Raw genomic sequence first — 16301 nt, 5'->3', positions numbered from 1 at the left:
TAGGGGGTTAGACAGGAAGTTGGTCACAAAGTTGGGGGCTATTCGGGAAATAAGCCGGAAATATACGATGCATTGACAAAACCCAAAGATATTCTTGCATGATTAGATTACATTTATATGGGGCAAATATAAACGAGTCAACAACGTATTGAGCTTTTCCCATTGTCTCGAAGTAAACAACTGGATCTTGGTACTCCACCTTATTAATAAGGACCATTAAGTCCTTCGAGGAGCTCGCTACAACATTCTACACGACCTTTAATGCCAAAAAAGAGATCGGATGACCTGTTGGGTCTAGTTTAGAACATAGAAGAATCCCAAAAAAAAACTTTTTGTTTAGGTTCAAAGATGAAATGATGCAAATCTCTCGCTTAAACGACTACATGGCTTGCGCGACTATGAGAAAAGAATCGGACTTCATCATCTAATTCACAACATGGCAAGGAAAGAGCCACCCACTTTAGCTAAGTTGATTGGAGAAGTATAAGTCATCTGTCATCATAGCGTTGAAGAAAGACTTAGGAAGTTAAGAGATTGACATGGCAAGAAAGGAGATACCATAAGCTCGAGGATTATTCAATTCATATATTTCTTCGTGATATATCTATGTCGAAATGAATGTAACGACTGGTGCAATCCATGTAAAAAATAACCTAAAGATAAAATAAATTCATAAACATATCTACATGATAAATGATAGAAACTCTATAACTCTATCACAAAGTTATTTTTGGGTTCTAAGCATGCCCGTGTTCGAGGTGGGGTAGGCAGGGCGTTCTCCCCTGACACCCAACAAAAACGGGTCCAATCCCAAATTCCCATTAATAAGTATTAATAATTGTAACTCTTATATGAGTAATGTCTAGCTCAACGGTAATATTTTTGTTCCGTGCATCAACGGTCATAGGTTCGACGCCTATATATGGCCCTTTCTTTTAATATCTTGTTAGGGTGGTTAAATAAGAGCTACTACTTATTGTTGTTGGCGCCCCTTAAGAGTTCTCCAAGTTTTTATTGTATTTAAATATAAATATTTTAGTGGTTTCACAGTTTTGGGAAAAATTCAACCTTACCTTTTTAACTAGTACAAATCAAATTTGGACAACAAATTAGACTTTGTGAGCATGAACTCCTCTTCTATTTTTAGATACAGAAGTATTTGTATAGTTTTTAGCTTTATATTAAGATAATTTTCACAACATTTCAAGTTTTATGTTAGTCTAGTTTGACTTGAAATTTTAGCTCTACATGTTTCGACTATTATCTCTAACATTCATTATGTTTTCTTTGATCATCTAAAAATCTAATTACTTAGATGCTATAATGCTTGCGTATCGAAGAAACTTTACTTGGAAATTAAGTGAAGCGATCATTAGAAACTTTATACAACGAGTTTGATTTCGTCAACAATTTAATGTCTTCTATATTATTGAATAATATTCTATTCATATGTGATGTACATTTTCACTTTATGTTAAACGTTCTAGACAACCTCACATAAATTTGACACCAGATCTTCAAATTCTTAGCAATGATCTTAGTTTTAAGATCCATATAAAGACTTTTCACATTCTGTCAGATTTAAAAACTCATTTGTGCACCTACCTTTTTTACATTTATTTAGAAATATAGACTCATACTTTCAAGATAATCCATGAAATACAAAGGGGGTATCCACCCACAAAATGAGATAAATTCAAAGAGACAAAATTAAACCTTCAAATTTTGGGAATCACATTCCAGTAACCTGATCTCTGAATATCAGATTACTGTAGTTTGATGTTTGGTTTGACCAAGAATGAGAATTTCATTCCGGGCATATTCTTAATTAGGTGTTTGGTTCATATAGGAATATGAATGTAAATATTTGTAAAAGTTCACTTTTACCCTTACTTAAACTATATAAAATACATATCAATTTTTTTTTTTGCATAAAATATACACATCAACTTTGTTATATATATTAAGATCAGTATTATTTTTTCAAATTCATAGATATGAAATAATAACACGATACATCAAAGGGTTAGAATTTAAAGATATTAAATAAATGTCCTAATAAAATTTTATCTAAAATAAATTTTTGTTCGTAAACCTAAATAGAAATTTATCTAATATTAAATTTTGTTCATAAATATAAATAGTACTTATTAATACAAGATCCTACAAAAATAAAATTGGTAATTCAATATTTTGTTGAGGATATATTTATCAATAAATATTAATATATGTGATTCAAAGGGAATGGGAATCAAAATCCACATCCGCCGTGGGTTATTACCCCTTCTTGAGGGAATCACATTGCCGGACCCACACCGTTCCCGCAAACCAAACAATGATCTGGAATGTGATTCCCGAGAATCACATTTCATTCCCACGCCATTCCCGCGCGCCAACGTGGCCTTAGATTTATAGTGGCAATGAAAACTTGGGCGCGCTACAATAGGCACCTGTCACAACAAAAAATAGAGAGATTAAGGCCATGTTTGGCGGACGGGTCCCGTAACACAATTTCCGGGAATCAGATTATTCAGTTTGATGTTTGGTTTGGTCAGGAATAGGAATTCGATTCCTGATAGATTCCTAACTTGGTGTTTGGTTCGTGTAGGAATCGGAATATAATTTTTTGTAAAATTCCTATTATATCCTTAAACTACATAAATAAAACGTCAATTTTATTATGTACTTTAATCAGTATTATTTACTCAAAATTGCAGATATGAAATAGTAACATGACACACCAATTAAATAGTATCTAAAATGCCAACAACCTTTGGTTGGAGTCGTAAAAAGTATAATCTTCCACTTCGGAGGTCAAAGGTTCGAGGGACGCTGACCATTTAAAAAAAAATTATTTAAAATAAATAAAGGTCATGGCTAAATTTTTTTCTTTTTAAACATTATGAAATCGATTGTAATGAAAAAAGAAAAAGAGAAGAGAGAAAAAACTAGAGAGGGAGAAAAAGTTACATTTGAGCAAGAGAAAGTATTGCTATGGTGGTGGCTAACCATAGGTTTTTAATTTTTTTAGTTGTGATATTGTGTGGAGGACGATTTTAATAATAGTCATTCTAATATTTTATTAAGGATAATTTGGTCTATAAATATTAAAACAAAGCATTCCCGGGAATGGGAATCACAAACCCACCCCCCTCCCTGGGTTTGCTATTACCCCATTTTGAGGGAATTCTATTCCCCCGGGAATAGGATTCCCACTGCATTCCCGCGAGCCAAACAATATCAGGATTGTGATTCCCAAGAATCACATTCCATTCCCACGCGATTCCCGCGCGCCAAACATGGCCTAAATGGCAAGCAAATACAAGTAAGGTTAGTGGTGAACATCAGTTAGATAACTGACTTTTTGAACCGATCCATAATCCGACTCAAAGGGTTCGGTTACTCTAAATCTCAATACGAACCAATTGGTTAATGGTTTTGTTCAATTATTCAGCTGAACCAAATATTAAAAATTTGTCAAAAACAAAATTTCGAATTTTCAATTTTAAAACCTATTACAATTGTATTTAGAACGTGCTAAAATTAGTATTATCTTATAAGCCATTAAGTCTACATGTAAGTGATTAATTTAACATAGTTTATCAACATTCGAGGAAGATAAAAAACGATAAACAATTGAATCTCCACAATCATAATGCTCAATCATATATATATATATATATATATATATTCTTACGCATATAATATATAAAAGATAATAATAAATAGTTTAGTTTGATTTTTACAATTATCCATCAAACAAACCTATACAACGAACCAAAACCTCTACTCGACTTTTTAGTATTCGAACCAATCCAAATAACAACTGGATCGTTCCCAAACTATCCAAGTCTGTTTAGATCAAATTGATTTGATCGGTTCAAATACAAAATGAATTACCCTAACTAAGGCAGGGCGTTTCAAAATGAACTACCCCAAGTCCGGGGGCGTCCTTCCCTTGGACAAAAATGGACGAGGCTATAACGTTACCGTACAGAGAAAAAAATATGTAATTTCTTAAGTTGAAAAGGACAATAGAGTAATTAAGTACGTAAGATATTTTGTGACTCTGATACTAACGACCTGGAGGTCTTATCTTTAAACGTCCCATCGTCTATCTCACGTGACTGAGCCCACCACGGAATTATCGGAGCCCAAAATCGTCCAACCACTATCTCCTTAACCCTAGTTAGGGTTTAGATGGCGACATAGTGTAGGAGATATTTCTTTGGCGGAAGGGATGTTTGGTTGTAGTTTTTGCTTTATTTCCAAAGATACTTTACTTGGAATATTTTGGTAGTACAAACCAAACAAAACTCAAGAATTTAGATATTTTTGAGGGTGAAAACAAACTAACCATAGTTAAAGTTAACCACGGAATTTCATTATAAATTTAGGGTTTGGGATATCATTGTTTCTCAAGCTCACAGAGGTGGATTGAAATCTCATCCCCTCTTTTCAGTTCTTTCTCTTTTCTAAAACTTTTCTAGGGTTTCTCTGTTCCTCCATCTTTTCTAAAATGGCCGCAGCTGATGTTGAATACCGATGCTTCGTCGGTGGACTTGCTTGGGCTACCGATGACCAATCTCTTGAGAAGGCTTTCAGTTCATACGGAGAAGTCGTCGAATCTAAGGTCTGTTCTTATGAAGCTTCGTCTTCGCAGATTCAGGAGATCCGATTGGGTTGATCGTTGATTCTTCTTTCTTGATCTGTTACTTTGTTCTCTATGTGATTTTCGCTGGATTTGTTACTGTTTCTATCTCTCTCTCTGTTACTATGTTACTTTAATTGATCACCGGAAACGGTATGTCTAACTTCGTATTTCGTTTTTACAGAGACGTATTCAAACATAGATCTATCGAATTAGCTTCATTTTCTGTTTGATTTTGAGATTTGCTTTTTTCATTTTTCATTGATCAAAATCTAAATTGTTTTCTGTTGTTATATAGATCATCAACGATCGTGAGACCGGACGATCAAGGGGGTTCGGATTTGTTACCTTCGCCACTGAGCAGGCAATGAGAGAGGCTATTGAAGGGATGAACGGACAGAACCTTGATGGTCGAAGTATCACCGTCAACGAAGCTCAATCTAGATCCGGCGGCGGTGGCGGCGGCGGTGGTGGAGGTTACGGTGGACGTCGTGAAGGTGGCGGCGGTGGATACGGTGGTGGTGGCGGCGGCTACGGTGGACGTCGTGAAGGTGGTGGTGGTGGATACGGCGGTGGTGGCAGCGGCGGTTACGGTGGACGTCGTGAAGGTGGCGGCGGTGGTGGATACGGTGGCGGCGGTGGTGGTGGTTACGGTGGTCGCCGTGAAGGTGGCGGAGGTGGTGGATACTCCAGAGGAGGAGGAGGTGACTCTGATAACTGGAGAAACTAGGGTTTGGGGGGAAATAATTGATGATGGTTGGGGTTTATGTTCTTATGGTTAATTGTTTCTGTTCTGGTTCTGTTATGGTTTGTTCTGGTCTGGTTCTTATGGTTACTTTTTTTTGATCCCTAATGATATGATGATATTAATCAGCTATTAGTAGTGGTTCTGTTGAGTTTAGTTTTTAAATACCCCTACCATTCTGATAATGAATGAAAAATTTCTTACACATCTCGGTTTCTTTACTTTTCTTACCCTAAAATCTCTATACTAATTGCCTTGCTGAATTTTTTTTAACAAATTACCGTATTAGTGTATCTTTTCCAGTGGTAGGAAACTGGAAACCTAACCGTGGCAAATAAGAATTTGCATGAAGCTCTTGATATTAAGATCAAACTAAATGGTGCCTTGTTGCAATTAACAAATTGTGTAGTTAAAAGCTTTGGATAATGTGGTTTGAAGATCACGATAAAACCTTATGGGGGTTGCAAACAAGAAATTGTAAAGCCATGGATTGTTAATGGATCAAATCTCTTGGTATTTTAGTAGAATTTAGATTTCATTAGCCCACTTAATTAAACTCAGTCAGCTACATTATCTGCTAGAATTAATTTTGTACACATACTCGTCGTTATTCCATGGCCACGGAGGCTATTGTTGAGGAGCCCGTCCCAATAGTAGCTAGTATTGTTTTTTCTGTTACTCAAGTCAGGTCTTCTAATCTGAACGATAAGATCCCGAAGGGTGCCTCTAAAGACTGTCCTATCTTTTTTTGCCTTTAAATGATTGAAATTAATGGGGTCATCGTGTTCAAGATGGTCGAAATTTAAAGAAGTTATAGCTCATTAGCACAACTCCATCCTAGTTGTGCGGAGAACTCCATGTTTGTTCTATAATGAAGACATGAGGAAACAAAAAGTATATTGCGTGAGTTCTATGCTAGATCAGGCCGTTAGGGTCGATCTAAGAATTCTTGTGTTGAGTTATTACCCTTAAAGAAAAGAATGATAATAATTAACCACTTGACTGGTACTAATAATGATAATGGTTTGGGCCCAAATACAATATATAAGATTCGGGAAACAATAGACTGTTCATTGCCGAAAAGCAAATAATATAGCCAATAAAGAAAAAATGTAAATAAGAAAAGAAAAGGTTCCATGGTCACTTAACAATGCCAGTCAATTCAAAGATTAGAATGGTGTTGAAAATCAAAATTAGAATAGTTTAATTCAATGAATTATTGGGTATGAAGGTAGCCAATGGGTCCTCACCTTTTAAAAATAGAATGATTCTTAAGTTGATAAAAAAAAAGTTATATGTCCACACATAACTAGTGATATAACTGCAGATTATTGCACTTTCACATCGACAAATGTTCATCATATTTCCACCATAGTGAAATAACTGTTAGATAAGGCGACAAATGTTCTCCAAATTGTTAACAATGATCGTGACAGAATTGTAATGCCACAAGGTGCATAACATTATTTTGCTAAGTGTTACATACAACAATGATCAGTAATTGGTCTGAGAAGATTATCAGTCACACTGTAACTAAGAGGGTGTTTGATTTTTTAGCACTTAGTAAGTGATATCACTTGTAAGTGTTGTGACGTTTGTTTTCCATTACTTCTAAGTGCTTGATTTTTGTTTTTATATTAATTCTAAATGTCATAAAAATGAGAAATTGTCTATTTTGACCTTAAAGTATTTACATATTAGTATTTCATACTAATTCATTGTGCTCCCGAATTTAAGTACAAGAGAATTACGGTTTATGAATACTTTGTGTTGAAAATATTAACCTCAAATAATTAAAAAGTATGAAGGAGAAAGAACTTACGTTGCATCATGGAGTTTGGGTGGTTTCATGACTAATGAAGGAAGAGACGTGAAAAAAATTTAAGAGAAAAGCTTAGGTGAAGGATGAGTGAGAAGGAAAAGAGTCATCGCTAAAGTCATAAAAAGATTTTTTTTACTTATCAATTGTTTGAGATTTTCTTTTGGGTTATAATCATATTGGTAATTATTATATTCGGAGAAGGATAAAAATGTTTTTTTTAGCACTTAGAAAGTAAGTGCAAAAAAATAAGCTCAAAGTTGGAGCTTACTTTTTTGCACTTACTTTGACCCCACTTACAAGTGATATTCACTTATTAAGTGAAAAAACAAACGGCCTAAAATTGCCGGCCCACACTTATTAAGTGAAAATCACTTAATAAGTGCAAAAATCAAACACCGTCTAAGACACCACACTAACTTCTCTTACAACACTAGTGGTTGTGCCTCCACGATAGGACTAATAAGACACAAAAAGATTTTATGTCCATACATAACTAATGGTATGATGGCCGATTACTATACTTTCATATCAACATCTGAAGTTGAAATTCATCATATTTTTCACGAAGTTAAACAATTGATAGATGGAGCGAAAAATGTTCTCCAACTAGTGATATAACAACAAAATACTGCACTTCCATATATTGAAGTTCAAATTCATCATATTTTTTTACCACAGTGACATAATTGATAGACAGAGCCACACATGTTCTCCAAATGTTAACAATGGTCGTAACACAATCGTAATACCAAAATGTGCATAATGCTATCTATAGCAATGATCAGTAACTCGTCCGAGAGGATTATAAGTCACACTGGGACTAAGACACGACCCAGACTCCTATTACACAGAGTATTGGTCCTGCCATCTCTCCGCCTGTTATCAATCATTAACGAGTTATTTAGTACTTGTTTATTGTATGCCCTCCAGACACAGTTGGTGTTGGTGGTCTATTACCACTTTGCTTTATACTTGTAATCAGACAGTAACTCTATCAGAAAGATTTGTTCCATAAAACTGATAAATCAAAAAGACTGTATATCCCCTAAAATTTCTTCCTTATTCAGGTCCTTTTCATCTTTGCAAGTTGTTTAATTGGTTAAGATTTTTATGAAATTGGGATATCATTTGAAGATTCTTCAGTAAAGTAAATTCAAAAGGTTTTTGATGTTCATGTCAGGACCAGGGGTTTCAGTCTTTTCAACCTCCTGAAAATGTCATTGATTCCTTGTTCTTCTTGCCTGTAAAAGAAAACTAAGGGATTTAATGATCCTAGACCAATCCTTATCTTTGATAAAGAATCCTATTATCCTGATAACTAGATACATAAATAGTAATATCCATGCTACCCCATTTCAGTAATTCTTCCAACTTGTAAGGAAGGACCATTTAAGAAGGGAAAAACATAAATACTAAAATGAAGAGTTGGGGAATCTAATCTTTTGAAGATTGAGACACATCTTTTCTAGATAGAAAATTATATATGATAAGGATCCTAAATATCATCATCAAATGCTGTTTGTCGAGGATCGCCTTTTCAACACAGTTGCACAAGTTGTTTTCGACAATATTTCGGATCCCCTTACTTGCACGTTGACAATATTCGAAGTCATTTTCGACAATTTAGATTGATAAAACTAGCGATGCCTGACTAGACATGACTTACTGACAGAGTGAGGTGTGACTATCAACTTCTTCCTAGACCAAGTAAACCACAAATGGTTTTCTCTAATGCTATGGTACAACAAACAAGAAAGGAGATTTGGAAGGGTAGGACGATGGGGCTTTGTGAGGATGAGGCTGATATGAGGTAGCTTGATGAAGAAGATATTCTTCCAGAGGAGCGAGACTCCTCAATATGTCCTGCCCTGCATGGTGAGCATGGAGACAAAAGGATGTAGATACAAGCAACTTTAAGAATAATCCCACGTCGGTTGTAGAAGGGGTAGGTGTTCATTGTGTAAGTATGAGAGATAGCCTCCCCCAGCTAGTTGTTTGGGTGGCACAAGCCCAAGACCACCCAACACTGGTATCAGAGCCCAGGATATGGTAAGTCCATGTACAATATTTTACCCGTAATAATCCCACATTTTTGTGGAAGAGGTAAGTGGTCACTTTATAAGTGTTAGAGAAAACTTCACCTCTATAACAAGTTGTTGGCTTGAGACAAGCCCAAAGTAACTAAACACTCACAGCCTATCGGCTGAATGGGGTTTCACATGGCACCACGACATTCATGTAATAGGATGCTTTCACAGAAGTTCCTGTATGGATGGCAAACAACTGCACTCACATGGCATAAAGAAAGCACCTAGTTGGGTGACACCAGGGCCCAACAAAGGGAATAAGCGACACCAAAAATGGCGCATAAGTGAGCATATAGCCAGCTCAAAGAGGCTAAGTGGCGCCAAAGGAGCAACACATGATTAGATGCTTTGACTTGGATCTACACAGAGCATCAACATAGTATATGCTAAGCCCATAGACCTAATCAACTCAAAATTAACATTCACTAGACTAAACAATAGAGCAAATGCAGAATTTACTTAAAATCATAATTGTCAAAGAACATTAAGTCACTAGCAATCGAGCTGCCAATACATGACAAGTAGCAACAGAAAAGTTCTACTTGCAGAAGATCCTAACAAGAAAAGTTGTGAGTTAGGACTCGATAAATCAACTGATCAACTTGTTGTTTCTTTATTTTCCTTCTCAGAATCTCAAGTTCAAATATTTCATGACTTTAAGAGTCCAACTAAGGTCAGGAGATGGCAGACCCCACCCATTATGAAAAGTCCACCTCATAGAACATACTAAGCTATCTCTTTATCAAAGATATCAGTTAGCCAAATGGCTTCTAGCATAGAAGTGGCCTAAATATTTAGTCTGATAGAAGCATGTGAATATGACTAAAGCAATTATTGGTTAGAATAGAATCCTTAAAAAAAAATATACACAATTTGTGAACACAGAATGGGTCAACATAGATAAGGAACAATAAAAAAATAGTAGAAGATAAAGAATTAACTTTTTCTTCACCATTAAGACTGTCTACCATGAAATATTGTGATAATATAGATACCAAACTCTACTTGCCAACATATCTAGATGTTGTGCGCCGAGCATAATCAACCTTTTAAGTGCTTCCCTTATTTAGTTATTGTTGGTTTCGGTGTACCGATTCAACGAGTTGACTCAGTCTATAACCGAATCACTAGTTACTACTTTGATTTTATTTGTAAATCAATCAAAAACACCTTCTTTCCAAATTAATGGAGAAAAACTAAGGAATAGAACAACTCAATATCTTTCGTATTTCTAACCGATAATGTCTGTTATCCAGAACAGATGATTCGTAGTCGAATCTCACTATCGATTTAAGATCGGAAAGAGGAATTGTATCCTTCGGTGTTTACTGATTTATTACTTTAAAAAATCAACATACTTCTGATTTGGAAAATCAGAATGTCTTTGATTAAGAAATCAGATAGACTAAAAAGAAAAAGAAAAAATCGGAGGATAAGAAGAAGAAGAATTTTTTTTTTTAATCGAGGCGAGGTATTCCTCTTTCCTTAAGACAATTGACGCCCTGTATAGTACCAAACAGTTACCGGCGTTTGTCTCCCAGGATACAACGATTAACCTTTCGATTCAATGGTACTTCGAATCAGAAAGCAGTCGAACTTGAAAGTATACTAACCTCTGACTTATGCAAATGGACCAAACTTCTTGCTTATGAAAATCCTTGAAAACTCTACAAAATCTTTCTTTTAGATACTCTAATATGATCTTCTAACAATGCTTGACACTCTGGAAAAAACGGATTGAAATTTGGAGTTGATTTGGGTCCTATAAATAGGTTTCGAATAGATGCATTCATAAGGGACACTTATGTTGGGTTTTAGGGACGCATCTGTTGGAAAGTAAAGTGACGGGTCACTTCTTTAGCAACAGACGTGTCGGCTGGGATTTGGGCCGTCTGATCTGGACGTGTCCTCTTTGCGTAAATAGCCCCCAAACCAACTTTTCCTTATTGCGATTTTAGTCCCTAAATCAACCAAAAATCGATCAAACTTTAAACTTGAATATCTCATTCATCCGGAATCGGATTTGAGTGATTCTTGAGTCTAAACTTAAGAGCTCGACGAGACGAACGAAATGGTGTGCTTCGTTTCTGAGTTTGACTACTTGAACCGATCCAAAATCGGCTCCGATTCCAACAGTTATTACGCTTAAATAATCACTTCCGAAGTGGTAAAATTCCATAAAACGTCCCGCACAAGTCACAACTGTGTCATATTTTTAGTTCAAACTCAAAGAGGTCAAGTTTAGCTAGTTTGCACGGCGCCCGAATTTCCTAACAACAGGCTGCTTATATTTTCTACAATGTCTTTAAGCTATTTGCACATGTCGAAAGTTTGAATAGAACATGCTTTATACTAGGAATAGGGGTGGTTGAAAAATCCTAAAATGACCCGAACCTCGTAAAAGAAGAACGAAAAAGATTAGTATAATCTAGCCGATATTCGGCCGTGATTTTTAAGCTAAGGGTAAATCTACTCACTCATGTAATCTCTTTTTCTCTTGTTCTAATTGAGGTGCTAGGTCATTATGTGCAATATTTATGTCCAACAATTATGTACATCTAGTCTTTATATAATTACTATATTAGTTAAGTAAATTGCAGGAAAGTGGGAATAATCAGTCTAGGTGGAAGATGGAGGGATTCTCTTATACTCTGCCTGCCTATTAAAAATATAGATTTTTAGGGTATTGTGATTCACTAATAAGTAAACAGACTTATGGGTCCACCTGGTTTCCCGTGAGTTACCAAAAAAGTTGTAAACTCCAAAAAGCTTTTGTTTTCTATGGTAAAGGACACATGACTATAAACAGTTGATTTACTATTCTAAAACAAATTAAAAATCAAAGAACAACTTGACCTCTTCTGTTGTTTCTTTGTAGTTACAGATGCCATTAAAAACCATGTGGTACTACCAATACAAACAGTACAAATTAGATATAAGTTTATTGCATTTATTGTACCTAAATGAGTGACAATATTAACAATTAGAATATCCGACAACATAGATAAACTAAACTTATGGTAAAAAAATATAATATCCAAGTTCTTTTTACTTATTGGCAATAGGTTTTACTTTAAGGTTCACAAACTAAACGTTGATCATATTTAGGGTCAAACATGATACGCTCAATTGGCGCGCGTGTTCTAGGTCACCAAACAAAAAAGGTATGAGCTAGGTTCAAGAAGTGCTACAGTGAGGAGATGCATGAGAGTAGTCCCACATGGATGAAAAGAAGTTTTTCTACATATTCTTGTGAGAATAGTTGCACTTGGGTAAAGGAAAGTCTCGTAATCAACTGCATGATATCTAGTATTTTATCAATCGGTTTTGAGTTAGATGTCCTAGCGTATCAGCCTAGACACTTGCAAATGTTTCACAAAAACATGTTTGTTAAGCAATTAAAAGTAACCGGATATAATAAACATGAGCTAAAATTCTATTATCTTGTACTTATTTGTGTATTTGGAGAGCAAATTCTTCCATACAATAGTTGTCATCACATTGCAACATACAATTCACACGTTCTATAAACTTTTCTGGTAAACAATATCTTCAGATGAAAGATATATATTTGCTCTGTTGTCCAACTAAACAACAAAACCTTTACTCACTCGGAAAAATAATCCAAAAATGGGGTTTCCATTCAGATTCTAAGACCACAAGAGCATGAGAAAAGTGTCCTCTTTATCCTCTATCATTGTACGGACTCATCTATAGCCAGCTAGAGTTATTTGGAATGTTGTTCATTTAACAAATAAACAAAATCTAAATCTTTCATGACGCGTAGAGAATCCCAAACTGAGGAAAGAAGGGCGTTTAGTGAAAAAAAAATTATTTTTTGGAAAGAATCATGAAAAAGCAGTGGAAGGTTAAAAAAGTAAGAAGATGGTCATCATACCTTATAAGAACAGTTTTTATCGTCTCATTGGAAAAACCTGTTAAAATGAACAACAAAAACCATTATCGTAGTTGTAATGACCACATGGCAGAACAATCAAATTTTTTTTTAAATAACAAAATAAAAGGAAATGGTCTCCCATCATTTTCAAAAGTAATGTCATCCACCATTAGGAATAAAGGTGTCAATAAGGCCGCGTTGAACATAAGCGCGCGCGGCCTCTCTAACAGACGAGACAAACCATGTTTGACCTGCATAAGACCTTTAAAGGGCATGGCGGGACTAAGTCCGGTCCAACCTGTGTAAGGCTTATACAAGGACTTACAAGAGCTTGCGCGTCCAATGATAGTCCAAAATAGATGAAAATGCATTAGTGTTTGGTAGCTCGTGACCCTTTCAAGTACTACGGCATATTTGTATTCAACCAGTAGTACCAACAACAGGGCTCATTTCGCCGCGACATTGTGAAGAGACAACAAAAAGAAGAAACCAACAAAATTTTGTTTTGGAAAGGCTGGCTGTGTTTCTATTTGTAATAAAGAGGTTCAAATTTATGAATCAAAGCAGAGTGAGGGGTGGCATTTGTTATCTTCTTGCTCATATATAACCATTAGTACACTGAACCCTGTGTTGCTTATGTAATATTTGTCTTTTCTATTAGGTGTAATCCTTACACATTAAAGTAAGCAATTTTTTCAGTTGACACCACATATAAATATATATCTATTCCTAAAATGTGTTCCATGCTAGTTTATAAATAGTGTGCAAGTATAATGAAAACTATTCGACCTATATGACGAGAATGTCATGTCGAAATAGTACATAAATGAGATTAATATGAAAATAATCTCATATCATCAGATAGACAAAGAAACATCTTGTGACCAACGATATTTAGAGTTACTTCCCTCATTGCTAATTAATTTTGAGTTGGGAGCTTATAAACTTATTGCGCCCAAAGGTCACAGGGCAGAAGGAAGGACCCCAATATTCTAACCGGAAAACTGTTCTAAGATACTAATTCTCTTTCGATAACCATTTTTAGTAGTAATATAATTCTAGCTCCATTAATCCATGTGGCTCCTAAAAGTGTAAATTTCCTTTATTATTCTCCAACTGGCATACTGGAACCTTCCTCAACCCCACTCTTTTCACCTCCTCCTTCCTCCCTATAAAGAGTACACTCTTCCACTTCTCTTAATTCATATCACCATTCATCTTCTCCATTCTCCTACCTCTCTCTCTATCTACCATATTCTCTCTCTAGATTCTTGAAAATGTCTTCAAACTCTAGAAATTGTTCAAGGAGTTCAACTTGGACTACCAAAGAAAACAAATCATTTGAAAAGGCTCTTGCAGTTTATGATAAGAACACTCCAGACCGCTGGTACAATGTAGCTAGGGCAGTAGGTACTAAAACTGTGGAGGAAGTGAAGAAACATTATGAAATCCTTCTTGAGGATCTTCATGATATTGAGTCTGGTTTAATTCCTTTGCCTAATTACAGGAATACTAACAATATCAAAACCAAATTCAACATCAATGAAGAAGAACAAAGGTAATCTCTACATATAGACCAACGTGTTTTTTCTTTCTCATTGTCAAGCAACAACGAGCACATTGGAATCAGACCTTGGATCTGAATTGACTCGTGCCAAAATACTAACCTTTTATTCCTGGAAATGTCTAGCCAATGAAGAACTGTTCCAGTGGAACAGTTCTTCTTGGAAGTTAGGGCAAGTGTCTAAAGTGGATGGAATGTACTTGCTAATTTCACTCATCAAATCAAAATTATAATGTTTTTTGAAAGAAATTTACTCATGAAATTCCTTCTAACTGAATTCTGATTAGGATTCCTTTGAACTTATTCTGATCTTACTACTTTTTTTTTGGGACTAATTTTTGCAGGTTAAGGTACCTAAGGCTTCGATAAGAGATACTGAATCTGCAGCAATACAGATATCTATCTAAATGGATCATAATTTCTACTCTATGTTTTGTTTTTCCCCTTCTGTTCATAAAATTGTAATGAAGAAGGATACCTAATTATTACTTTCTATGTAGTTTTGATCGTTTTCAGAATAAAAAAATTGAGCATCTACTTCAAGTTTACTTGTTATATACTATTCTAAAACTGGATAAGAATGAAATATAAGGTAGTGAGAATAATCAATATAAGATTAAAAATAACAGAATCAATTTAGGTTTTGAAGAAATCGGACCTTAACTAGTTCGAGATCTTCAGAGTAATTAGGGCCTTAAACTGCACTGAGCTGCTCCAGATCGATAGAAACTTCAGAGAGAGAGAGAGAGAGAGAGAGAAAGAACTGAATTAGGGAAATGCGGGAAAGATGAGCGGGAGAAAACTTCAGTAAAAGATTGAAGAAAGCGGGAAGTTGTTGGTCCCTTTAAAACGTATTAACAGCTTCCTTGGGCGGGTAGGGTTGTCCTACCATTGGGCTGACTAAATTATAAGGGCCAATTCTAACTACCAAGTGCCCTGTAGTTTCTTAGATTCTATGTGGAGGGTAATGTTTAGGGGGCTATTCATTTTGAAACTCCCTAAACTTTTTCTTCTTTTAATTTAAACACCATTATCCTTTTCATTCTCCATCTTTGTCACCACTACCATACTACTACTACCACCACCACCACCACCTCCGACAAACTCTATCTCTTTCTTTGTAATCTCTTTTCATACTCGTGTATGTTCCCTCAGTCGTCGATTGCTCATTCATGTTGGCCGAACGAGAGAGGAACGTAAAGGAGAGATGGATAGTGGTCAGTGGTGGTGGTGGTGGTGGTAGTGGGCGATGTTGGTTAAAGAGGGAAAGAAAGGCCAAGAAAACATAAATAAGTTGTATTAGGTCCTTAAAACTACACTAGCCTGTAAAGCAAATTAGGTCAAATTAAATTGACTAGTTTCCCACTAATCTTCCATGCCCTTAACAAAATCTTCCGTGTCCCTAGCAGGGGCACCAACCATTTTTAAATTTAGTGCCCATAGTCCTGATCCCATGGAATTTTTGGGTTGAGTTGAGTTGGGCTCAGGATCCCTGTCTCGGTTCGAAAAGATTATGTTGCAGATTCACCAACCA

General features: G+C 35.6%; 2 protein-coding genes and 1 long non-coding RNA gene across 3 annotated transcripts; 2 read left to right on the top strand and 1 right to left on the bottom strand.

Annotated features, from left to right (window-relative positions):
- The first annotated feature begins 4420 nt into the window (after positions 1-4420).
- On the top strand, positions 4421-5601 carry LOC147545245 (glycine-rich RNA-binding protein-like). Its single transcript, XM_086635132.1, has 2 exons — positions 4421-4633; positions 4950-5601. Exons 1-2 carry the CDS (start codon positions 4520-4522, stop codon positions 5379-5381), a joined length of 546 nt encoding a protein of 181 aa, XP_086491258.1. The 5' UTR covers positions 4421-4519; the 3' UTR covers positions 5382-5601.
- Positions 5602-8024: 2423 nt separating this feature from the next.
- LOC147545243 (uncharacterized) lies at positions 8025-15547 on the bottom strand. The gene is made up of 3 exons (XR_015224240.1): positions 15426-15547; positions 13204-13240; positions 8025-8094 (listed from the first exon to the last, which is right to left on the bottom strand). It is a non-coding gene; the product is annotated as an uncharacterized LOC147545243 (long non-coding RNA).
- LOC147545244 (protein RADIALIS-like 3) lies at positions 14235-15310 on the top strand. The gene is made up of 2 exons (XM_086638217.1): positions 14235-14761; positions 15112-15310. Exons 1-2 carry the CDS (start codon positions 14481-14483, stop codon positions 15134-15136), a joined length of 306 nt encoding a protein of 101 aa, XP_086494343.1. The 5' UTR covers positions 14235-14480; the 3' UTR covers positions 15137-15310.
- Positions 15548-16301: the final 754 nt, after the last annotated feature.

This window comes from Eschscholzia californica, unplaced genomic scaffold (genome assembly GCF_041429995.1).
Source record: "Eschscholzia californica isolate CP2 unplaced genomic scaffold, dmEscCali1.0.p SCAF_4, whole genome shotgun sequence".
Taxonomy (NCBI): Eukaryota; Viridiplantae; Streptophyta; class Magnoliopsida; order Ranunculales; family Papaveraceae; genus Eschscholzia; species Eschscholzia californica.
This window is presented reverse-complemented; position numbering and strand designations above follow the sequence as displayed.